This window comes from Melozone crissalis, unplaced genomic scaffold (assembly GCF_028551555.1).
Source record: "Melozone crissalis strain CALT ecotype California unplaced genomic scaffold, PUWL_Pcris_2 ptg000012l_1, whole genome shotgun sequence".
Taxonomy (NCBI): domain Eukaryota; kingdom Metazoa; phylum Chordata; class Aves; order Passeriformes; family Passerellidae; genus Melozone; species Melozone crissalis.
In genome coordinates, this window is record NW_026535790.1 from 13,794,515 (window position 1) to 13,819,010 (window position 24,496).

Consider the following 24,496-nt stretch of genomic DNA (forward strand, 5'->3'; position numbering starts at 1 on the left):
GTGGCTGGTTTTGGGAGGCTCTGACCGTTCCTGCATCCCTCTCTTGTTCTGGCACTGTCTGTGTGTCCTGCCCTGCTGTGAGCTGGATGAAGCTGCTCAGACACTCATTGCTGTGTACAGGGGGTGAGTTCAGTCCATCCTTTCTGTGACCACCTCTGCAGGTGGCATCAGGTGGGCTGGGCTGTGGAAATGCCCTCACCTTCCTGCCAGGGCTGGGCTGTGCTTTGTACCAGCTGTGGTACCAGTCTGAGTGGCTGAGCAGTCTCAGGGTGACAAACAGGGAAGGATATCAAACTCCTCTCCTGAGTTAGGTGCACTGGGCTGCCAGAGCTGCCTTTGGAACCACTCCAACAACTCAGAGTCCCAAACTCCCTCATTGCAGTGTTTTCTAGCTGAGACAATTATTTTTAATATCTAATTAAATTTTACTTCTTGTGAGCTCAGTCTTTTTTTATTATAGCTTTGGTAGGTCACAAGAGTTAATTACAGTCCTCATTGTAGTGGCCTGTAACATACTTGAAAATTGTCAGCCTGGCTGTTCCTCCACCAACACTATCTGGTTTTAATTAATTAACTCAGCCAGTGGATTTTTCAGTTGTTTCTCCAGTCTCAAATATTAATTCCATACAAATTTTTGCTTGTGGTCTTGACTTTGCATAATTTCTTTTTAAAATGGGTGCTCAATTCCAGACATCATGCAGCTGAGGTTTACCTGTCACCAGAGCAGAATGAATTCCAGGCCTTCTCCTATTCCTGTTAAGTTCCAAAATGCTATTTGTAGACGAACTACAGCTCAAGATTAAGTTGTTTAGGCTGAGTTACTGTAGCCATTGCTCCTTATTTTGTGTTTGTCTGCTTAATTTTTCCTCGTTTCCTACTTCACAATTGTTTTTATTGAATTTAATTGATTTCAGATAGTTTCTCTCCTTTAACAAGCTGCTCTTGAGTTATTGTTTTGTCTTCCAATTACATTTGCACTGTCCTGATGTGGTTTGTCCCTTTTCTAAGTGTGTATTATGTGATGTCACTGAAGCTATTGAATAGGAATAGTGAATGCAATCAATTCCCTGTCAACTAAGAGGGGTGGGGGCAAACTGAATGCTGGAAAAACATATTTGGTGCCTCAGTAAGTGCTGCTGTTTCCATGTGGTGTGGATGAACTAGGCCCTCTTCATGGATGTGCTAGAAAATGCATTAATCTCTGCTGCTGAACTGCTGCAAATCTCACTGTGCATTTCTCCTGGCAATGTAATATAGGTGGGTTGTTGCCATTTGGTAACTTTTCATGGGTTTATGGATATTTTAATGGAGGAAAAAGAATAAAAACATTCACTTTTGAATGGCAATTCTAACACAACATAAAGAATAAATCTGGAAAGTCTCCTAGGAATGCTGAGGTCACTCCAGAACTGCCCAGTTGCACACAAATATGCCAGAAATTATCCAAAAAAAGGCTTGAAGTTGCCCTGTGAGCCTAAATGAAGTACTTGAACATGCTTTTAAGCTTTGGATTTAAATCAAAACACATAAGGTAAGATTTTTCTTACAGACTGGGAAATATGAACGGCTGTGTTGTTTTGTTTATTTTGAACCACTTGAAATCTGGAAGGTGGGAAATTAACTCTCTCTTAGAAAAACAAAACCACCCTTGGTGAGGAACGAGTACCTTAGGAAAAGTGAGTTCATGCCAAGCACCTGGCTGAGGTGCCAGCCTGCATTCAGTGCTGGGACACATTCCCCTTTTGGCTCTGGGTTGTCAGCTGCTCAGGTAGAGCGTGAATTGTGTCTGGATCACTCCTTCAAAAGTCTGCCTGAGCCGGCTGTGCCTCGGGGTGGAGCTGTGTTAACAGTGAAACAGGTCAGTAATGAGGATGAGTTCCTCCAGCTCTGTACAGCACTGACACACCAAGACTGAGAACTTTGGGGTTTGATGATTCAGCCTTATAAACAGCCCTTGTCTTCTGGTGCTGCTGATACATCCAAGGAGGAATAATGACTATATTGTTTTCTCTCTACAGTTAATGGTTTTGCAATACATGTGCCACTCATGGCATATTCTTCTTCCCTCCAGTGTAGCAGCTCCTGTAGTTGGACTCCAGGGTTCCCAACCGGATACAAACTCATGGACAGTTTCCTTTTGTACACATAAGCAAATTTTTTGCTATTGAGCAATCTTTTACTTCAAAAGCAATAGAAAAAATGCAGTGATCCAGAAACTTTTAGCTGGAAATGGGAAAGTTAAAGATGGGGTTTCATTTAAAATTCAAATACTTATTTTTTCTATGATGACTTTTTTTTTTTTTTTTCATTCTAGAAGGCCTTTTCTGATTTATTTGCCTTTCTGCTGTGTAGGGGTGGCTAAACTTGTTTGTTTTGATGCAGTGCACAATGAAGTGTATCTAAAATAGTCCTATAATTTATTTCTCTCTGTTTACAGGAGTTATTTTTCATAGTCTTATGCTCACTGCTTCTGGACTCAGTGTCTTCTGGATTATTAGAGCTTATAGATTAAGGGGCTGGTTTTTATTTCAGTCCTGTCAGTGACAAATGAAAATACTTACTTATAGTTGAAACAGGAAAAAGAAACCCAAATTTTCATAACAATATTATCTAAATACAATGTCCTCTGTCATCCTCTCAGCCTCCCAAAACTGCAGCATTCAACATGACTTATGAATCTTGATATGCACACACACACATATATGCTATTAAAGAAATATTTTTAGATAATGGAGTGATACAGTGAAATATTCATGTATAGAATATAACATATGTAGAAAAAATTGAAAAAATACATTGCAGATCTCGTTTTCTAAATTAAAATGTATTGCTCTAGAACTGTATTCTGACTTGTGATTTAACAGGCTTAGCTTAAAAGTTGGGTAGAGCAGAAGAGTGAGTGCAGCCCTCCAGGTTGTGCCTGTTGGTGATGGAATAGCTCAGGGGGTGAGAGGTGGGTGGGTGGTGCTGGTGGAACAGCTCAGGGAAGGTGGTTTGTTTCCAGAGGGATTTACAGTGATTTAAACTGAGCACTGACTGACCTGGCAGCCCTGAATAGCTGGAGAAAAGGAGTCAAGTCAGAAAAATAAAAAAGAGTGAGCCATGAGCATGTTTTCACCTGGTTCAGCAGTAACCCAACAAGGGAGGATTATTGCCCTGAGTGTTCATCTCCATTTCTTTGATCTGTCATGTAATCCCTTGCTTGGTGTTGCTGTCAAAATCACTCTATTGAGAAAAAGATCTACCGATGAACCAATATTTTCTGCTTCCTCTTCTCCCTACCAAGATGCTTTCTTTCTTTCTGGGTAGATTGCATGTTCTGTGTTTGCTGGAAGTAGTTGAATTGTTCAGTTAGTTTTTAAGATCATGTGGTTGAAATTTCTTCATTTAATTTGGCTGTGGCAAAACTTTCTGTAGCTTTTTCTTAAACAGTTGCCAGAACAATTTAATACCCAAATGTGTTATTGGTAAGTTTGTAAAAAATGTTCTGTAAGAACATCTGAAGAAAAAGTTCTGATTTATTTGCCTCAGTGTTCCTGCTTCTGTAGTTGCTGTGGGTTTCAGTCCCTGAGAAAGGATGCTTAGCTGAAGTGTTGGGGAATAAATTAACCAAAACTGCATGGTTGGGGTTTTTTTGGTCACTCACGTGATCATTGGTGTCACAGAATGTGATGAGTTTTCCTGTGTAGACTTGTAATTTCACATATCTGTGTACTGCTGCTTTCTGAAATGAGTATTTTTGTATTAACATTTCAGAAGGGATTAGCTTTGGAAAATAATTGCTGTCACTAACCCCATTAGCAAAACTGCTGCTCCAGGCATGCAGGTGGAACAGCAGCTCTGGGTCTGACTGGGCCAGTGTTTTTGGCAGCTCCATTCAGGTCATGTGTGATATGTTCTGCACCTGAAACCTGAGAACTGAGAGAGGATTTTGTTGTAGTTTTAGGTGCTGGGAAGTAGGGTAGACCTCTTCTGAAATACTTTCAGAAAGATGCTCTTAAATGTTGTTGCTAGTTCTTGTTGGATGAACTTAGGATGAATACCCAAAATTATTCTAGAACTCTTCACTGCTGTGCTGCGCTGTTTGTTTCCAAGTGTGATGTTGAACTGTCTTTAAATATTTCAGTGAGCTCTTGCTCAGCTTGCAGTGACTTGTGACACTGTCTGATGGAGCTGCAGGGAAGCATCAACACCAGATGGGGAGCTGGGCTAGGGGACAAGGATTGCTCTAAGGTGTTGCCAACCTGGGCTTCCTGTAGAGAGGATCTCAGGCTGGCTGTGCTTCACTGCAGCTGAATCATCTCCTGGTTGTCTCACCAAGCTGCATTGTCCAGTGACTGCTGCTCTTCCTTCCAGAACCTTCATTCCACTAAATCCCAGGTTTCTGCATGGGAACATCTGTTCAGACTGGTTTGTTTGCTCTTTCCAGTCCCAGCCTGAAGCCTGGGTTTAGAGGCAAACAGAACCTCCTCCATGAGGGCAGGATTGGGTTTTCTGTATTTTCTATTCATGTGTGGTCCTCTCATTTCCCTGCTTCCCCACCTCTAATAGCTGTAGAGTTGCATTTCATGGAGAAGTGGAATTTCCTTATCTTGTCTTGGATTTTTCATCTCCCCTGAGTGGGTGTACTGGCAGGACCAGTGCTCTGGATCTCCCTGCATCCCAACAACCATTGCTGGCCAGTGTTGCAGATCTACTGCTTTGAGCATTGGAAAAACAGAACCCATTCCTGGAAGAAGATGGAAGAATTGAAGCTGACAAAGGTAAGCCAGCCAGAATCCAGTCTTGAGACCAAATGTACAAAACTTCCCAGATGGGTTTCCCTGTGCTCAAGGCATTGCAAAAGTAGATTTCTTGCCTTTGCTTATGCTCTGCCTGCCCAGCTTTTGGCAGAATGAGAGTACTGTTTGTATTCCATGATGATGATTAAAGAATATTTCCTTCTTTTATGATTATACCATACATGACAATTTTACCATACATGACAATTTTGTCTTCTCAGCAACATTAATTTATTCCAATATTTACAATTGTATCAGCATGGTTCAGAGCTAAAACTTCTTTCCTGTGAAGTACATTTACCACAACAACACACATGCATGTGTAGAAAATATTAAGTATCTCACAGGTTGTCCTTGCTCATTTCAGAACAATTAATAAGAAACAAAAATAAAGACAATGCTATGAAGCACAGCAGAAGTTTGCAAAGTACCAGAGCTTTATTATTAGTCGAGGTTGGAGCCTGCTGACAATCCTTAGACTGTGACACTGTGTTCTGATTAGAGCCTGGTGGAAACCACTGTTGGTGCTGTAGCACAAATGGACTTCTGCATGTGAGGTTTTGGCACATTATTTTTCTGTTAATTTATGACCCACATGTTGCAATGCTTGACTGTTCCAGCAAAACCTTGCCAGGGCTTTATTAAAGGGGAGGGAATAGGTGTGGCAGGCACAAAGCTTTTACATTCTCAGTGTGTTATTGACCAGAGTGCTGTAGAGGCTTTAATTTTTAGCTGTTCTTCTTTCCAACAAAACTCATTATTCCCCATAAAAGTTAAGCACAAGAGGATGTGTTGTTCTGAGTTCTGTCAGCTCCTTAGTTTACCTACATCAAATCCTGATGTTTTCCAGTGTGCTGCAATTACTTATGCAGTACCTGAGCTGTAGTTCCTCATACCTGTTTCATTTCAAACACCAGTTTAAGAGACTGAGCAGCAGCTGCAGTCATTGCTCACATAAGGATAAGACTGATGTGTGCTGCTTTCCTTTTTCCCTTTTCAACTGAGTAAGTTCTCATGTTTTGCTAGAAATCACCATTTTCTGATTTTTATTGGGGTTTGGAGTATTCACATTTCAGCCTTGTCTGTTTTGCAGGTTCATTCAAGTGAAGTCCCAGCACATGAATTGCTCCATTTAGATCCATGAAAAACTGACAGCAAAGACCAAGCAAGAAGAGCAAGCCAAGAGCATTCTGAGTTTGATGCCTGAAACTGTCTCTTGGTGGCAACTTTAAGGAAGATTTGATTCTTGTGGTCACAGGGAAAGACGGTCCAGCCACAGGCATGTAATAAATGATGCTTAATAAATGATTCCAAAAAGCTGCCTTTATGTGTTTGCTTTTGTGACTGCTCTATTAGACACCAAAAAGTGCTAGGGGGAATCTCTAGATTTACTGCTGATTTTCCTCTAGTTTTCTGTGCTGAACAGGCTGGCTTTGAAATCTGGTGCTAACCAGAGGGAGAAATAGGGAGAGAATAGAATCTTCTCCTTCTCAAAATGCATGTCAGGGAGCCTTCCAACCTCCTGTGAGCACAGCCTGTGATTTAAATAAATCCAGTCAATTTTAAATGGCAGAAAACGAGGGGAGAGGTAAGCAAGAGGTACCAAAATGTTTCTCCACTTGCACAGCACGAGCCCCCTCCTGTTGTGACATTGTTTGCAGAGACACAGACTGGGAATTGAAATAGGATTGTGGACCAAGCTGAAGCATCACACAGTATTTCAAGCTGCTCCAACAAATTAACTATTTAACACTCTGCTAATGTTGTGCACACACTTATTGCCTCCCAGCATGAAAATCAAGCAAATAATTGCAACAAGCTTCTGCCCAGTAGAAGTCACTATAATATAATGAGAAACTTTGTCCTGTGAGTACACAGAAGGAACAGGAAGCTGTTGGAAGCAGGTCGATGTTGCTTTAGGTACAGGAAAAAGGATTCAGGAGTGCTCTGTGTCCCTGCCTTCAGCTCTGGGTGCAGTTCAAGCTGCTGTGGTGCCTGTTCTCAGTGGTAACATAGCAACTGGACCACACCCCCTCCTGCTGCAGGATGCTAAAGAGCCCTTGGAGCACTATCTGCTGTACTGCTCGGGAACTGCACCACTTCTAATTACCACAGCACTGCCAACTGAGAGGTTTTTTCATCCCATGGAATGACAAGGAAATTCCTCGTTCTGTGACTAGTAATCCTGTTGTGTTTTCTTTCAATGTTTCTGTAGTAATCCTATTTTTATTGCAGAAGAGGACTGTGTTGATTTTAAATCAATAGCAGAGTTGTATCTATCGGTGCATTTTATCTCATTTCAAAGTAAGTTGTTGATTAAAAATAAGCATTCTTGGCCACCTGATGCTCTTCTTGTTTAGTGCTCCTGTATGGTGGTATTATGTTAATATTTTGGAAGAATACTCAAGGATTTGAGCATGTTTTTCTTCTCACTTAGACCTTGCAAAATGACTGAAAAGCTTTCCCCACTCCTAACCTCTCTTCTGTTGTGCAACAAAAGAGCTTTCCTTTAAGCATCTTGGTTTCCAAGCACAAGGAATCGTCTCTGGGCATTACTGAACGTTTGACTTAAGGTGTGATGAATCCTCTTATGCCAAGTTGAGTTTTTTGATGTATGCTGTAGATTAATGTTTAATTTACCTAAAATAAGTATGGAATTAGTGTTTTTCAGAGTTTCTTTTTTTTTTTAAAGTTGTTCTGTTCAGAGCTTGGGTTTAAAATCTCTGAAGTCTGCATTGGATGGCACAGCCTGACTTGGTTTGTCAGGGTTGTTTCCTTTGCTGTCTGTCTTAGAAAGATGATGATTATAACAGTACAAAAACCTTGTTCTGACTTCATGACCTGCATGGGGCAAAGCTTTTTAAACAATCTGAAAACTTACTCACTGATTTCTTTAAATGTATTGGTTTCTTACTGTACTGACTTAGCAGTTGTTGTCATTGCACTTTGGTATCAGTCTTGGGGAGGGACATATTTTGGTGACATGTGGCACAACAGCCATTGCAAAATAATGGTATTGGTGTTGCTGAACTTCTAGGTTTCCTTATTTCCTAGAATTTAAAAAATCCTAGTGTAGTTCAGAAAGCTTCTGCAGCTTCTTGTGACTTGAGTACAAAATTACCAAGAGCCTCCCTAAACCAGTATAAAACTGTATTTGGAGCTGTGCATGTAATACAGTAAATCCATGGCAATATTGTGAAAACTATATAAAAATGCAAATCTACCTTTTTTTAACTTGATAATGCTTATGCATCCCCTCCCCCTTTCTGTCTTTATAGGTCTACGAGGGCTAATCAATCTTGGGAACACATGTTTTATGAACTGTATTGTCCAGGCACTTACCCACACTCCACTGCTGCGAGATTTCTTCCTCTCCGACAGGCACAAATGTGAAATGCAAAGCCCCAGCTCATGTCTGGTCTGTGAAATGTCTACTCTCTTTCAGGAGGTGAGTGCTGTTTGCCACAAAGCATCACCTTGCCACAGATGCTGTTTCTTACCCCAAAAGGAATTGTGTTCTATTTGCAAATATAAAGTGAATGCAAGTTGTGTTTCCCCTCAAAATGTAGTAAAACAAAGCAGTAAAGATTGAGACCTGGCTGTCAGAAATACCCAGCTGCTGAAAGGGAAACTAATGGCTTTTAAGTCCTATTGTAAAGTCACCCTTGTTTAGGCAAAGCTGGTATGGGAAATAATTACAGTGCTGCCTCTTCTTCTGAGACTGATCTGGGAATCCTTAGTCTTAAAGATGAATGTGTGCTTTAATTAAAGGTGCAAGTTGTAACTGGAAAATATGTCACGAGCTCTTCAGGTGATAATGGGAGTGAGAATAAAGCAGTAGTATACATCCTTGTGGTTTAAGGTACTGGATTATGTAGGTCTGTATGAATATTTTAAAGATCTCAATTTAGTGCTTGTTCACCAGCAGAAACATCTTTTCTGTCATCTCTTATGTGCAAACCCAGTAAGGGCCAGGAAGGAGGATAAAGAGAAGTGAATGTGTTGCTACAGTTTGTCTTCCCTGTACAAGCTGCACTTCTCTCCCTTTCCCACTCAGGAACTTGGCTTTGCAGTGTGGCTTTTCTGTAGGTCTGCTTCATTTTGTGTGAGATGAGCACAGGCTTTTCCTTAATAAATAGTCCAAGAGTTTTATTATCTGTCTTAATTCCACATCAGTATTGTAAGGACTGTGGGTGGACATGGGCTCCTAGTTCTAAGATGTCTTTCAAAACAAACCCAGTTCCGTGCCTTTCCCTCAGTGGTAGATCTGCTTTCTTGGTAAGTAAAATAAAACCAACCAAAAAACCAGAAAGAGCTGTAGTGTACATGCTGTCATGGAGCATTTAAAATTGCTGGAGATGTCTGTACACAGAGCAGGTTTTCTGTGGATGTGCTGTCATGGAAGTTCATTCTGACAGGGACCAACCTAAAGTAGCTTTACCTTTATCTTTTCAATTTGATTTTACTCTGGTACCTTTTTCACCAGAGATGATTCTTTTTGGTCACTGCAGGTGAGTTAAACATACATAGAAAGAGGTAAAGCCCCCTTAGTTGTTCCAGTACAAAAGTTGTTTTCTGCTTATACTCAAGACTTCTGAGGATTTGCAACATTTCATTCTGCTAATCAATCATTAGCTGTATGTTACATTTCTTATTTTTTGTTCTATTTTTCAATTGTTCTGTCAGGAAAGGAGGTAAAAACAAAAGGCAGGCAGACCAATAGGTAGCAGCTGTAGGATTATTGAAACCAGATGTGCAGTTAAGTGGGGAAATACCACAATGCCTAGATAAAAAAATCAGTCATGGTATAGAAATACCATATTCTGTAGACTGTTAATAGAGAAACCTATTTCCTTATTTAAAAATAAGGAACTAGTATATTCTTGATATCCTTTCATCAAATAGTGATATAAAGTCTCACACTGCTGAACATCACCACACTCTATTTACACATGCATTTTTTAAAAAATCCCTTGGGAAAGGGGAAATGAGTGTTACATTACAGATTGAGAGGCTGCAGGAAAGATCAGGACTCTCTAGGTAATGATTTTTGTTTCCATTTTTGTGTGTGGAGCCCTGTTGATGGCTCAGGATGCCTTTTGCTCCACTGTGAGCATGGAACAAAGAACAGGCTGTTACCCAAAATGGGCTTAAGCACAGCATTTGTGTTATTGTGTTAGTTTCAGTTGTAATCAAGTTTAATTTCATACACAACTTTGGGAAGCTCAGCCTTCATTTTCAAGTCCAAATTCATGCCTACACTTGCATTAGCTCTATTAATTAAATGTTCTGCAACATGAGGGTGTATGGATGAGGGAACAGCCATATCTGTGACACCAGACTGTGCAGACAGCAATAGTCCCTGTCCTTATTTCACATTAAATACTGCAGCCATGTGCTGTGGGAGGACACAGAAAGTGACTCAACCTCCTAGAAGTAAAACTGGAGCTTAATCCTCCTAAGGAAAGCTGTTGGGTCTGTAACCAACTTGGTATATTTTAACTCACAAGCAGTAAATACCTTGTTGTGCTTCTGGCTCTGTCAGCACCCATTGTACAGTTCTGTTCCCAGAGAGTTTTAATTTCTTTGCTTTCAGAATTAAAACAAAAATCTTGCAATTTTTGGAGCTGACTGGTTATGTTTCATGTCCCAGCTCTATGCAGTGGTTGTAATGAAGATTCTGTCACTTCCTTTGCAGAGCTGAGGTCTAAGCAGAGGAAGGCAAACCAGGAGATCTTAGTGCTATGGCTGAGAATTCCTTTGTAATTGAATTACCAGGGAAACTTTGATTCAGGTTCTGTCTTGTTTCTGCATAGCTTTCCCACCAGGATTAGCTGGTGTGGTTATCCCAAAGCATCTTACCCAGGGACAAACAATCAGGGCAAGGGTTAATTTCATCTCCCCTCCACCCTTCTTTTCTGAAGGTGTGATCTTAGGCAAATGGAATGCCAGGGGATCTGGAGAGTGCCTGAGTGGGAGCTCTCAGGGAGGAAAAGAGAGACTGTTTTGAACATTAAATAAAACTTACTATATATAAATAAGCAAGTTTTGCTCTTTTGCCTCTTAAACAGAAGTTACCCATCCCACTTTATTTCTTTTTTGCTTAAGATCATGTAGTTATATAGATTGGGTGATTTCTCTGTGATAAATAGGAAGCCACAAAGTTCTTCCACCTTGAAGTAGGTTGGTGGTGAGTAATGACTGTCAGATGGTTCTCAGGACTGAGGTGTTTTTTTCCTGGTAGCTTTTCTGGCAGACACACCAAGCATTGAGCTCTGTTTGTTTTAAAAATATCTGACTGCATCAATTAACATTCTTCTTCGTGCTACATGAAACCCATTTCTCAATAGAATCATGACATGACTTACACTGTATAAGAAAAGGAATGAAGAGGATTTGGGAGTGACAGATAGTGGTGAATCTGGGCAGGGGGAAGATGGAACACACACAATCCATTCATTGAACCTTTTGGCTGAAAGGGTTGGGGCACTCCTTTTTACCTGCTGGTGTTTGTGTTGTAGTTTTTTTTCACCAATGAAAATGAATTTCAGGATAGCCCACACCCTGAGGTTTATCTAAATCCTTTCCAGAATGACCACTCAGGAAGGTGGGATTAGATCTGCTCTGTGACTGGAATAGATGGAATGGGAGGGGAGCAGAATGCATCCACTCGGAGGTGGAAGGAACAAACCCTTCCTTTTCCCCATCATTACTCATCCCTGTGAGCCTAGCACAGCACACAGCACAAGCAGGGGAAGAGTTGAGAAGTGAGCACCAAGAGGGAAAAGGAGGAGATGATTTATGGCTTTGATATCTGAAGATGCTACTGTGGAAGTGACTTCTGTATAAAATAAGTTACAACAAAGGTACTAGAGGGGAGAAAATGCAGTTAGGCCCTTTACATAGACAGAAGCTTGAATTTTGTCATGGAAAATAGAGTTTGTGCTGGTTTAGTAAAATTTGGTACTTTTCCCTGAAAGAAGTGAAGAACATACAGAGTTCATGCAAGAAAAATGTATTTTGTGATTCTTTGAACCATTGTTCTTTGGGAAGCCTCCAGAAGGTGTTCTCTTGCATGAGTTCCATGTGTTCCCTAGCCCTTTCATCCATTGTAAATTGCCAGAAAATGTAAAGTCTTTACTGAGAACCAGTTTCCAAGAGGAGTTTTTGAATTCTCAACTTGGACTTGAACCTGGTACAGAATTTCTGCCTATAAACTCATAATTACAAAGCTCAGAGACTGCTCAGCAGATACATGTGCAGGATAAATCAAATTTATAAATCTGCTCATTCACATAATTGAGAAACTTCTGTGCATGTTTTTGGCTGGAGGAGGAAAAAGAAGTACAGATGTGTACAGTGGGGTCTTGTTTTGTTTTAAAACCTCACTGTGTTCTGTATATGTTTTTGTAACAATAATGCAAATTACAAAGCCTATAGTCTTCTAATTCCTCCACAGATTCTTTCTAGAATGCAACAGCAAGTGTTTCAAGTGGAAAAACAAAATTAGTTTTACTTGGTCTGTGTAAGAATGGAGGCTTTGAATCCTGGTTGGTTTGTTCCTTTCTCCCCTCCTCCCTTTTTTTTCCTGGAATAGCAATTAAGCAGTGTATTACCCAGCACATTGAAATTGCTCAGACCAGTTCTCTCCAATATAAACAACTGATACTGCTGAATTGAAAACAAATTTAAACAAAAAAAAAAAAAGTTTAAATTATGTTTGGAACAGTTAACAGTTGTTTAACAGCTGTGTTTTAAAGGTGACTTGCAGATACATCATTGTTTATATTTGCACACTTCAGTGAAAAGGTTGGAATAAAACTTTACATGGACTCTTTTCCTTTTTGTGGACTGGAACTGCTCTGATAGGCTGCTTTTCCCAGCAGCAAGGAAATGACAGAGATGGGATGGATGTTTTATACATTCCAGTTAAAATATTGTTATTGAATGTGCTCAGATTCTTTGTTATATTTAATACTTATTTGAGCAGTGAAGCTTTTCCCCCACCCCACATTCTTACCAGGCAGGTTTCTAGTTTATTGTGATAATAGTTAATAATTTGATAAAGCTTCATGTCAGATCTTTCTCATCCTACTGAGGCAGCAGAGAATGTAGAATCTGCTGGCAGGTCTTGTGTCTGCAGTGGAGTAATTACATGGAGTGCTGGTGGTTAAAATGACCAGAGAGCTCTGGGACTAATTGTAAGGAGTGACAGAACAGGGAAGTTTTATTGCTGCAGTTCCCTGAATTATGTTGAGCAGCAGCTGCATCAGCAGATTTCAATTACCACACTCCTGCTCCAGTCCCTCAGTGTCATCCTTGTTGGCATCAGAGTAACTATTGATCTTTGTATTTATAGGAGCATTTTGTGGTGTTTGGCTGCAGAGGTGCAGCTTCTTGGTGGGGAAAAGTGGAGCTTGTGAGGAAGAAATTTCTGTGGGAGGAAACACACTAAAATAATGTAGGAAACCCTACCAATATGAGGATTAGATGAAGATTGTGCTGCCTTTTGCCAACCTGTCCCTTAAAATACAGTGTTTTCTCTCAGCAGGTTTGTAGCACAGTGCCTGTGCTTGGACTTACATAAAATGCTCAGAGACTGTGCAGGGAGAAACTCAGGGCTGGGGAAAGAAGCTTACTTTTCCTATAAGGATGAGAATTATATACTGTTGGGGGTTTAAATCTTGTTTTTTGTTCTATGTATTTGCCCCTTACTGTCTTCTGTTTGGGAAGAGTAACTGAAAAGAAACCGCCATGGATTTGATAGGATCTCGGGAAAACATAATTGTGGTGTTGCAGGCAGCATTTACTGGCAGGTACCTTTGCTGAAGGTGAGGGAAGGCAAAATGGCTCACAAATGTTCACTTCTTAAAAATAAAATGTTACTCTGTCAAGTGAATAAACTCTTCTGGGCCTTTTCTGACTCCTGCAGGGACAACCGGAGCATCCCTGCTTTTCTTTTGGAGCTGGTATTACTGTGCAGGGATAAGGAAGGGCTGAACCTCAACCCAGGCAAACATACACCCTTAGCATGGGTGGCTTTTTGCCATGTTTTTTTGGGGTGGGTTGGTTGGGGTTTTTTTTTTGTTGATTTGGGTTTTTTCAAGTGGGACCTGGCTAGTTTTTAATTTAAAAAAAGTTTCTGTGGGCAGTGTCCTCCTGCCCTGTGCTGATTTCCCTCCCCAGCTGTGTCACCCCCAGCAGCAGCAGCAGTGTTTCACATCAGGCTGTGCTGACTGAATAATTCATCTATGCACTCTCTAATGTGCTTCTGGCACAGTCACCTGGGGCAGTTTCAGTCACTCTGGAGCCAGCTCATCAGATTTGGACTGGAGCAGATGAAGGAGCAGATGCAGGAGCTGGTCCAGCACCAGACTCCCAGGCAGGGGACACCCTGCTGGAGCAGGGATGGCAGCTGGCTTTGGGGATCACTGCCTGAATGGGGACCTTCAGCTCTGCAAACAGCTGGCTCAATAAAGTTGTTTTTAAAGCCTTTCACAGTGAAAGGCCAATACTGGCATGAGGCTGCTGCCCTGCTTAGAAATTTTTCCATAAAATTGGAGTGTGCACAGCATTTGGATGCAGAGTTGCCACGGGTCAGGGATTGGCTGACAGTCAGCATCTAATATTCTCATCTTCAGTGTTTGTTCTGATATGGGGGGAGACACTTCATTCACATAATTTGTGAATGAAATTGCTGCTCCTTTTCAAATGCAGGATTGTTTTTTCCTTTCTTTCCTCCCAGGCTATTTTAATAAAAGCCAATGGTATCAGTAAGCAAATTGTGAGTGATGTTTGTGTCTGCCTACCCCACTCCCTGCACCCCCACATTTTTCAGGCTAATCCATCACAAATTGATGGAATTTCAGGGGAGAAAACTGAGCTGCTCAGTTTTGAGATCACTTCTCCAGCAGTCTGTGACAAAAGCTGTTTCTACCCTTTATTATTAAGGCCATCAGAATTAAACGGTTTAAATTGATTTGACTAATTGCTCTCATTTGACTTTTTAATAATGCAATGCACTGAGGCTGTGCAAGCTGTTAACAGTGATGTCCTTCTCTTTGCTTTGAGCAGTTTTACTCTGGGCACCGATCTCCTCACATTCCATATAGGTTATTGCACCTGGTATGGACTCACGCACGGCATTTAGCAGGGTACGAGCAACAAGATGCACACGAGTTCCTCATTGCTGCATTAGATGTGCTACACAGACACTGCAAAGGTAAGGCTTGTCCTGAGGCTCCAATCAACCAGGATTATTGCATCCAAAGGAGGTAGAACCATCTGATCTTAAACCAAGTCTAGTGCCAGTGCAGCACTCTTAGCAAATTCCTTTAAAAATGTTCGGTAGACTTAAAATATTTAGAAATAGATAAACCATTCCCACTGTCAAAAAGTACCAAAAGTTATAAGCAGACAAGTCTGTACATTGGTTTGAATCACCATCATGATGTTCTCTTATTGGTTGTGAGTCACTGTCTTTTCTTTTAAATTGCCATTTCATTCTATTTATACTTTCAGTAGTTAGAACTCTTACTCAGTGTGTCATGGGACTGATGAAAATAACATAGGGGAGAGGTTATGTCTTAATACTTAATACTATTATTCTGCTTAAATATGATTCTGTTGTATTTCTGATACCAAATTGCTGACAGAAATGTGAATAAGGAAGAGCAATGGGTGGCTGTGGTATCTTGTTTTATTAGTCTGTATAGAACAATATGTAATTGTACAAAACAATAAAACTATTCAGTGTCATGCTTTTTGATATGAAGTATCTAAGTCTTGATTTTGTAGTATCATATGAAATGATGTATTATCTGTTTCTTAGCTGAACTGAAAATTTCCCAATCTGCCCAATGTTTGCTCTAACTTGATTCACTTCCTGCAGCAGTGAAATTTTTACTGTTCCTCCAAGGGAAAGTAGAAGAGTTGATACTAACAGAACAAACAAAAAGTCCTTGGTTATCAAAAAGAAGATTTAAACACTCAGCTTTCCTCAAGGAAAAGCACTTAAGGTTTAGTTTTTTGGCTTATCAGAGGACTGTCCAAGGGAAGGCTGCTGCTGCATCTCTGAACCATTGTGAATCTTGCTTTATCTCTGAGGTAGCCCTGCATGGCAAGCAGATGGGCTTGTTCACATCCACAATTGGTGCCTCCAAAAGAATCTTCTCCAAAAAAAGTATTGCTAAGGACAGGAGTACACAGAGCAGCTCCTTTGTAGTTATTAATGTCTGTCATTTGACAACCACTAACTGGATTTCAATAATCCAGATTAAACTGGTGTGGAAGTCCAGTAAGGAACAAAATCTAACCAAATATTAGCAAATCTAACCAAATAAATTCAGCTGCAAACAGAAGCACTTCTTTGTTCATGTTAAATTTCTGAACCATTGATCTAACAAATCTTGAAGTTTTTTTCATCATCTCTGATATAAGATAATGCTCATGTTTCTTCTACACATCCTCATTAATTAATGAAGTAGTATTTGTGTCTCAGAATTGTAAAAAGAAAAACTTGCAATAGTAAAGGTCCCTGAGCTCTTATCAAACTGACAAAGAATCTGAAAAGACTTTAGAAAAAAAAATGTGGTTTGACTTTAAGAATCTTCCTTGATATCTCTTCTGACAGGTTTTCAAATTTCTGTTTTTGAAGAAATAGAGAGGCTTTTATGAAATCATAGTAAATAATCTATACCACATCAAGGTATTTTAAAATAAGTGGTTGAGCAGTTGTGTGGGAACCAAACAAGTTAATCTAAAACAGAATTTCAAGTATAGTCATGCAAAACCACATTTGGAATGAACTAGTTTTCAGTGTAATGAGAAAGTTTTCCCACTTGTGTATCCACACAGACACACTTGCATGTGAAGTGTGCAGATGTAAAAATATTATTACTAATAGTGAGAACATGTCCTACAGCTACAATAAACAAATAATATCTCCTCTGCCAATATTAAATATTTATTTTAATGAATGAAAAAAGCTTTTAAAGCTTCCAGTCAATAGTAATGAAGTTTTACAATTAACACACAGTGAAATAAAGTCATGGGGGAATTCTGCTCTAGTTTTTGGACATTGTTCATGATCACCAAGGCTTCAGGTACCAAAGTAAATTAAAGTATTCCTTAGGTATAAATACCCAGTGATGTTTGTTTGGCTGCCATTAGTCATTTATCCCTTTTCCATTCTGTGTACTCAGCTGTCTCGGAAATGTCTTAATGCAAGTGAAGACAAAGCTGTTAATATTTGTTGTTGATTTGTCACTGCCTAAATTAAGAAAAAGACATTATTTTGATGCCCATTTAAAGATAAACTTTGTAATCCTACAAGTGCCCTGAGATGATTATGTGGGCAGGCCAGCCCAGGTAATTTTGGTTTTATTTGGTTAGTGTTTTAAATGCTGGTTGAATCTATACTTTGTTTTAGTGTCATCTGTGGAGTTTTGGAAGGCCAGGATACCTGTCTGATGTCCATGTAAATCCTGTCTGAGGGGTGATAGATGTGCTGCCACTGTTGGGTTGAGCTGTGGCATCTGGGCAGGGCACATTCTAAACTCTCAATGGGCTCCTCTGAGCTGCTGGAGTCAAAGAAAATATTTCTGAATAAAAGGGGACAAGTGTGTCTTGGCTGTGCATCCCTTCTTCGTTTCAACAGCTGGAGGCAGGTGATCTAACAGGAAAGTAGTATTTTAGTGGAAGAAATAGTGTAAATAATCTGTATTTCTGCCCAGGCTGTAAAGCATTAAGTCAGCTTTTAGTCAACATGACAGATGCATCTTTATCCCCAGTGTCTGGGATAAATTTGGGCTTCTGATTCTGCAAACTTCCACACCAGTGAGCTTCCAATCATGCAGACACTTTTTAGTTTCCCACCTTTGTCTCAGACATCTTCAAGGCAGAATTACAGTTCTCTTAAAAGGATCAAGACTGCAAGTCAAAAATTGCTGTTCTGTCCAGTGGCATCACTGCTGTGGGGGTTTCTGTACTTGTTGCAGGAGCAACAGAACTCAAGAGATGGGCACTGATACACAAAGGCTCAAAAAGCAAGATAAAAAATAGAAGTAATCTGTGTTTTTATCCCAGACTTTATTCAGTAGTTTTAAAAAAGGGAGAGTAGTACCTCAAAGCTGATTATTCTTCATTTATTTGGATTTCTTGAAGCATTTTGCATTCACCTTTAATAAGGAGTGCTGCAAAACAAATCTGAAGGCAGAAAAAGAATGGTGTACTGAGATTTGGGAGGAAAACACTGCCCTGCTCTGTGAATTCTGTATGATATTCTTAGGAATTGATAGAGCATATGCTTGTGAAACGTGTCATCTGCTCTGATCCATATAGATTTGTGTGTACACTGCTTTGTCAGAAATAACAAGCACTTGTTCAGAACACCAGGGACCAAAGCAAAGCAGAAATATTAACATTAATGTCTTGTTTTGATAAATACCTTTTTTAAAATCTGACAATTCCTGACTTCCCATTTCTCATTTAACATACAGAATGAAAGATGGAGGCAAAACTTGTATTTTTATATCAAAACCAAAAGCAGTCTTAAAAAGTTGTGTATTTTTAAGCTGTTTTTACTGTTTCTGTGTATTATTTACTTTTACTGGCATATTAAATGTCTATTTTGAAATAGATAAACATGCTTAGTTATTTCACAGACACAGAAGTAACCTGTGTGGGGTTTTTTGAGAGTTGCATTTAATTTGAGTGCAAACTCCTAAACTCAATTTTCAGCCATTCTCATAATCACATTAATATGTACATTGATGTATTTTTAAGTTTGCTTTTAGTCCTGTGCTGACCATTCTTAAAAGCTGCTGATTTCCCTGGACTGGATTTAAACCCCAAAAAAATATGTGAAATTAAAACCTCATTTGGGAGACAGAAATGTTGAAGGGAACCTTAACTTGAGCACAACAATCTAGCAGCTTCTAGTTCTCAGCTGCATAATATACCTCCCCTCAGCATCTGTTCCATATTGACAAGTGTGTGTAGGTGGTAATCTTACTCTTTTTTCCCTCCTCTCCAACCAAATGTCATGGGAAATAACGTTGAGTGGGTAATACCCTTCTGTTTTGCTGGGAACAAGCTTGCAGGATATTCATTTGAGACCCTCTCATCACTGATCCTAATTGACTTGTGTAATTGAAAAGGGAGAGCTCAGTTCTCTCTGTGGGAGGAAATGCCTGTCTGCTGAAGGTGTCCAGCTGGGATGGTACCTGTGATCCAGGGAAAAGCTCTCAGCACTGCTTTCCTCCTCCTGCCCCCTCAAAACAAAGCAGAGACAATGTTTGAAATGGGGAGATTACAAGGATGTGGTAGCTCTTTAAAAAGGAAAAGTGGAGCTTTGACTAAAACCCAGTTAATTCTATTTTGAATTTTTTTTTTCTTTAATGCTTGTGAATATAAGTGAAGCTTTTTCTGTAGGTGAAGGATGCCTTGCCCAGTCTCTATCCTGTATGCCTTCTTCATTAGCTTAGCATAATTGAGCCCTTTAAAAGCTCTTAAGTTCAGTGAGATTTAGCTGAAATTCCCATCAAGAAACACCTCAGACCGGGTGTGATAACCCCCAACTTGAACCTCATACACTTGAAATCTAATTTTAGAGCATTTTCTTCAAGACTCTTTTTAAGGAAACAATGTGCTTTTCTTGGCAATTCAAACAAAAGTTTCTAAAGCCTAAATCTGGCAGCTGAGGGAGAACTTTCCTGAGGCATTTAGAATCTAATTAACTCAAGTGGCCTATTGCAGCTTAGTAGGTATCACCTATGACTGCTTTTCCACACTTAGTATCCAGTGGAACCTTTGCCAGATCATTATATAATACTTTTCAGCATAATTCTAAAGCTTCATTGAAAAAAAAAAATTCTATCTGTTCCTACTACAAGAAAACTCCAGCTAGAGCACTTTAAATACATGAAAACAGTCTATTGCCCTGCTTTTAAAAACTTTTCATTTCTTCAGGTGTTTTTTTTTTGGACATTCTTGAGTAGAAAATAATTGGTTTTGAGAAGTAGCAGAGATTTGAGGAGTATTTCAGTATTTCAATTGTAGCATTTCAGTTTCAGAAATCAAATACTTCCCAGTAAGTTAAATACTCTGGGAAACCTCTCCAAACTTAATTCTGTTGTAGCAGTTGCTGTTGAAGGAGATGGAAAAACATCTTGAGATGTATTTAAAAAATAATTAGCTGGTGCTATGTAGTAGTTGGTGTGTGCATTTCTGATTGCAAAGCAAGCCCAGTTGCATCTGTCCTGCCCAAGCAAAATAAGCAGTGGACAGTCTGGAAACCCAAGGAAAAGGTTGTCATTCCTACTTCAGCTTGGGGAATGGAGGGAGAGGGCTTGGAAGGTGAGAACTGTGTGCAGAAGTGTTGAATACTCTGGTTATTTAATACTCTGGTTATTGTGAGAAAGTTGAATTGGCTTATCTCAGCACTCAAGTCCTAAAAATGACACTTTCCTCCTGGGACCTGCAGTGACAGTGTGTGATGCCTCAGAGATGGGAATATGTTCACTGCCATGTGTTCTGCTTCTGGAGAAGCTGGAGCAGGACACAGCATTACCTCCTCCCTTCAGAAAAGGACATTTTTCATTTTCGTACTGATGAAAACTTGCATGGAAGGTGCACATTGATGGAGGCATTGGGCTGGGGATGAAGGGCTCTTAACAAACCTTCTCCCCTCATTCTACTCACAGAATTTGACTGGGATAGAAGTAAAAATGTAGCATTTGCTGGTGTGAAATTTAAATATCAATTTTCATGAACCACCTTGGTAACTCCCTTGTCTTAGGAGCTGATCTTTTTGCCAGGCAGTGGAAAGCAAACCTCTGTAAAGGGAGATACCCAGAGCAAGGGTTTGGCTAAGAACTGCTATGGCTTAAAGCTTCACCTCTACATTTAGTCAACTTTTGGTTATCTTCTATATTTTTCAAGGAATTCCAATCTTGTTTTCTTCAATGCACGACTTCTTCAGGGTTCTGTGTTATCCTTGTGAACTTGCAGTATAAGTTTGAGTTAGAAACAGTTACTGGAGACGCAGTCCAAGACAAACCACTGTTCCCTCAGAGGAGTTTTGACTTCTGAGCCTGTGTTTGCATTCCTGCAGGTGATGATAATGGGAAGAAGGCCAACAACCCCAACCACTGTAACTGCATCATAGACCAAATCTTCACAGGTGGACTGCAGTCGGATGTTACCTGTCAAGTCTGCCAGTAAGTCACTTCTCCTGATCCTGATTCAAACTTGCACCCCTCCTGCAGTGCACTGAGCCTTTCCTCTGTTGAACACCAATAAATACTGGCAGAACTCCAGAAAGACAAGAACTGTGGTAGTGCAGCACCCTGAGGCACCAGCACAGATTTCCCAGAGCAGCTGTGGCTGCCCCATCCCTGGCAGAGTTCAGTGCCAGGCTGCAGCTCTGAGCAGCCTGGTCTAGTGCAAGGCGTCCCTGCCCATGGCAAGGGATGAAATGAGATGATGTTTAAGGTCTCTTCAACCAAACCATTCTGGGATTCTCTAATTCTATAATTCTGACAGCTAAATGCAATCAGATACCAGTTAACTGCCAGGTATTAAGACATACCTAAAAAGCTGTCCGGTAAGTACTGCAAGCTTATGCACACAAACCTTTTACTAGTCTGGAAAAGGTGGGTTTTTTTCCAAGTTCATAAAGAAAATACTTCCAAGATCTCTTGGAATTTCAAAATACATCATTGCAAATGCATTTGAAGAAAATTCTGATATAGAATCACATTTCCACATTTTCTTTCAGTCAGGAGCCTCATGTTTTATCAGGAGAGGTTTCAAAGAGGGTGACGCCTAATATAATCTCAGGTACCAGAAAAAAAAAAAGCCTTTACAAGAGTATGGAAAAATGTATTTATTGTCCTACTCTGTACTGGAACAAATTGACTTCTCTTTGGAGATGTTTGGTGTTGCCATAGTGCAGAAGTCAGAGTTCTTGTTTTTTGTTCTGCCTCACATTCTTGCTGTCCTGCACATGGGCTGGGCTTGTTTGAATCTGCTTTTATTCTCAGTTTCCTGGAGGGATTTGCAAAAGATTTACTGTAAGGAAAACATAGGAAATTTTGTTCTTTGCCTGGTAGAGCCACAGAATCCTTATGTGATAATGCAAAGCTTGATTTGTTATGACACAATATTAACATTGATGGAACTTTGACAAAAGAAGTTTCCTTTTGAAATTGACAACTTCTGCACAAATGAAGCAGAGGGAAAAGGCAGAATATTGAAGGCTTAATGAAATTGCAGATTGAAAGACACTGGTTTTAGGGGAAGAGAAAACTCAAAAATAAACATAACAAGAAGCCTAAACCCCTGAAGTTCTCTTTGAAATGTGGATGCTGGAAGAAAAGATTTGAATCAATAGCAGTTAAAATTTTGAGCAGCTTTTTCCACAGTCTGGCTGTTAACTTGTCTTCAGCTGTCTTTAGAGAACTCTGATGATGGAGAACACGAGCTGCTGCTTGGTACAGTTACTCTTTGGCCTCTAAAATCCCTAAGGCTGTAGGAGATGCTGAGAGGAGCTGCAAATCTGAATTCAGTGCACTGCTGGACAGCAAGAGTATTTTTAAAGCGTCTTTTTTGAGGTAGCCTCAAGCACCATCTTCCATGTCTTGAGCAGACAAGACCAACCAGCTTGTAAACTAGTTGGATGGCATGTAGCTGTTGCCACAGATGTTAACTGGTTTATACTGGTCAGTGGTGCCTCTGTCTCAGAGCATCAATGCTTTGAGTCTCAGGGCTCCAGTGAGCGGCAGAATGTCTTAAATACTTTTATTTTGCATTTAATACATCACCTACATTTCCCCAAACATACAGCTTTTAAATATGCAGGGAAACGATCCATTGTGGGCAAACACTCAGGAGCAGCTCTATTTTCTGTCATCTCTGAGTGCCCTCTAGGGGTGATGGAGATCCCCAAGTCCTTAAAATTAAGCACCTGGAGTGCACCCCAAAGTGAGAGAGAAACTGTTCTTTTGGCTTCCTTTAAAGTTGTGTATGTGGTATTTTCTGGGGCCCCCAACGTGGGGAGGAACAAAAGTGATGAATCTGACTCCATGTTCTTAGAAGGCTAATGTAGTATTTTATGATCTATATTATATTATATTAAAGAATGCTACACTATGCTATACTAAAGAATAGAGAAAGGATACAGATAGAAGGCTAAAAGATAATAATGAAAAACTTGTAACTCTCTCCAGAGCCCTGATACAGCTGGACAGTGATTGATCATTAAATCAAGATAATTCACATGTTGAATAAACAGTCTCCAACCACATTCCAAAGCAGCAAAACGCAGGATAAGTGATTCAGATAATTATTGTTTCCATTTTTCTCTGAGGCTTCTCAGCTTCCCAGGAGCAAAATCCTGGCAAAGAGATTTTTCAGAAAATGTGATGGTGACATGTGTGGAACCATTTGTGTCCCCCCCCAGTGGCGTTTCCACGACGATAGACCCGTTCTGGGACATCAGTTTGGATCTGCCAGGCTCCTCCACCCCCTTCTGGCCGCTGAGTCCGGGCAGCGATGGCAGCGTGGTCAACGGGGAAAGCCACGTGTCGGGCACCACCACCCTCACAGACTGCTTGAGAAGGTATTGATTGATTAAAATATGGATATTGATCTGGTACTGATATCCAGCTGTGACAGACAAAACCTCTCCAACAGTTTAAAGTTAGAAAGTGTTTGTTTATTGTGAGATAACTCCTGAATACACACCACAATTTAGAGGTGATTACAGAGGCTTTTTATCCATACAATAACTGAATACCCAAAATACAAATGCATATTCATAACTTTGGTACATCCCATTCCCAATATGGATATTCATCTAGACCGATATCCAAAAATTCTCTAACAGTTTAAAGTTAGAAAGTGTGTGTTTATTGTGGGATAGCTCCCAAATACACACCCCAATTTACAGCTGATTACAGAGTCCTTTTATCTATGCAAGTATTGAATACCCAAAATACAAATCCATATTCATAACTTTGGTACATCCCATTCTCCATTTCATATGGTAATTAGGTCAAAAGCTATTAAGCATGTGCAGTTTGCTCCTTGAAATGGGTCCATGGTCCCTTTCATGGGGAGGGAGTCCCAAAATGAGGAAGTAAATGAAGTCTTCCTCGTTCTGACCTTTCTACCTTTTCAATGCAAATATGACAAATGAATCCTTGGTAGAACTCCCATTCCCCGTCTTCAATTGGTTTCAGAACAGAGGAGGCCACAATTGTCTTATGTTCCTAAAAACTAAAATGGTTGGTTTGCTTTTTGAAAATCTAAACTTGAGGGAAAGGACTGAGAAAGAAAAGTCCATGGTCCTGGCCTTTATGTGCTGAGTTTCTGGAAATGAGGGATTTTGCTTTCGTTTGTAGTGAGAACATTGAGGTAGTCCATTTTCTGTGAGCACTTCCCTGTTCCCTAATGGTTTCTTCCCATGGCTCCTTTGAGCAGTTCTGTCTGAAAATTTTGAAAGAGATTTTTGTCAACAAAGGTTTTTTAGAAGGGTATCTGTATTTTCAAAAGAACTTTGTGTTTACAGGCCTTTCCAACTCAGAGCTTTGATCCCAGCCCTGGAGGGCTACAAGGTAGGATAGTGTGTTGCAGAAGAGTGTCTTCCATATCAATGTTTTTGGGTTTGAAAACAAAAGATCTTTCATTGCTTTCTGTATGAAAATGAGCTG

At 40.1% G+C, this 24,496-nt stretch overlaps 1 protein-coding gene across 2 annotated transcripts in view; it reads left to right on the plus strand.

The window, feature by feature from the left end:
- The window catches only part of USP22 (ubiquitin specific peptidase 22), an 88,859-nt gene that overhangs the window by 56,141 nt on the left and 8,222 nt on the right, over positions 1-24,496 (plus strand). For both annotated transcript variants that reach the window (XM_054270612.1, XM_054270611.1), the window contains 4 exons: positions 8,060-8,229; positions 14,856-15,003; positions 20,896-21,001; positions 23,245-23,403. In XM_054270612.1, the coding sequence (XP_054126587.1) occupies positions 8,060-8,229; positions 14,856-15,003; positions 20,896-21,001; positions 23,245-23,403 (583 nt within the window). The remainder of the gene's footprint in view (positions 1-8,059; positions 8,230-14,855; positions 15,004-20,895; positions 21,002-23,244; positions 23,404-24,496) is intronic.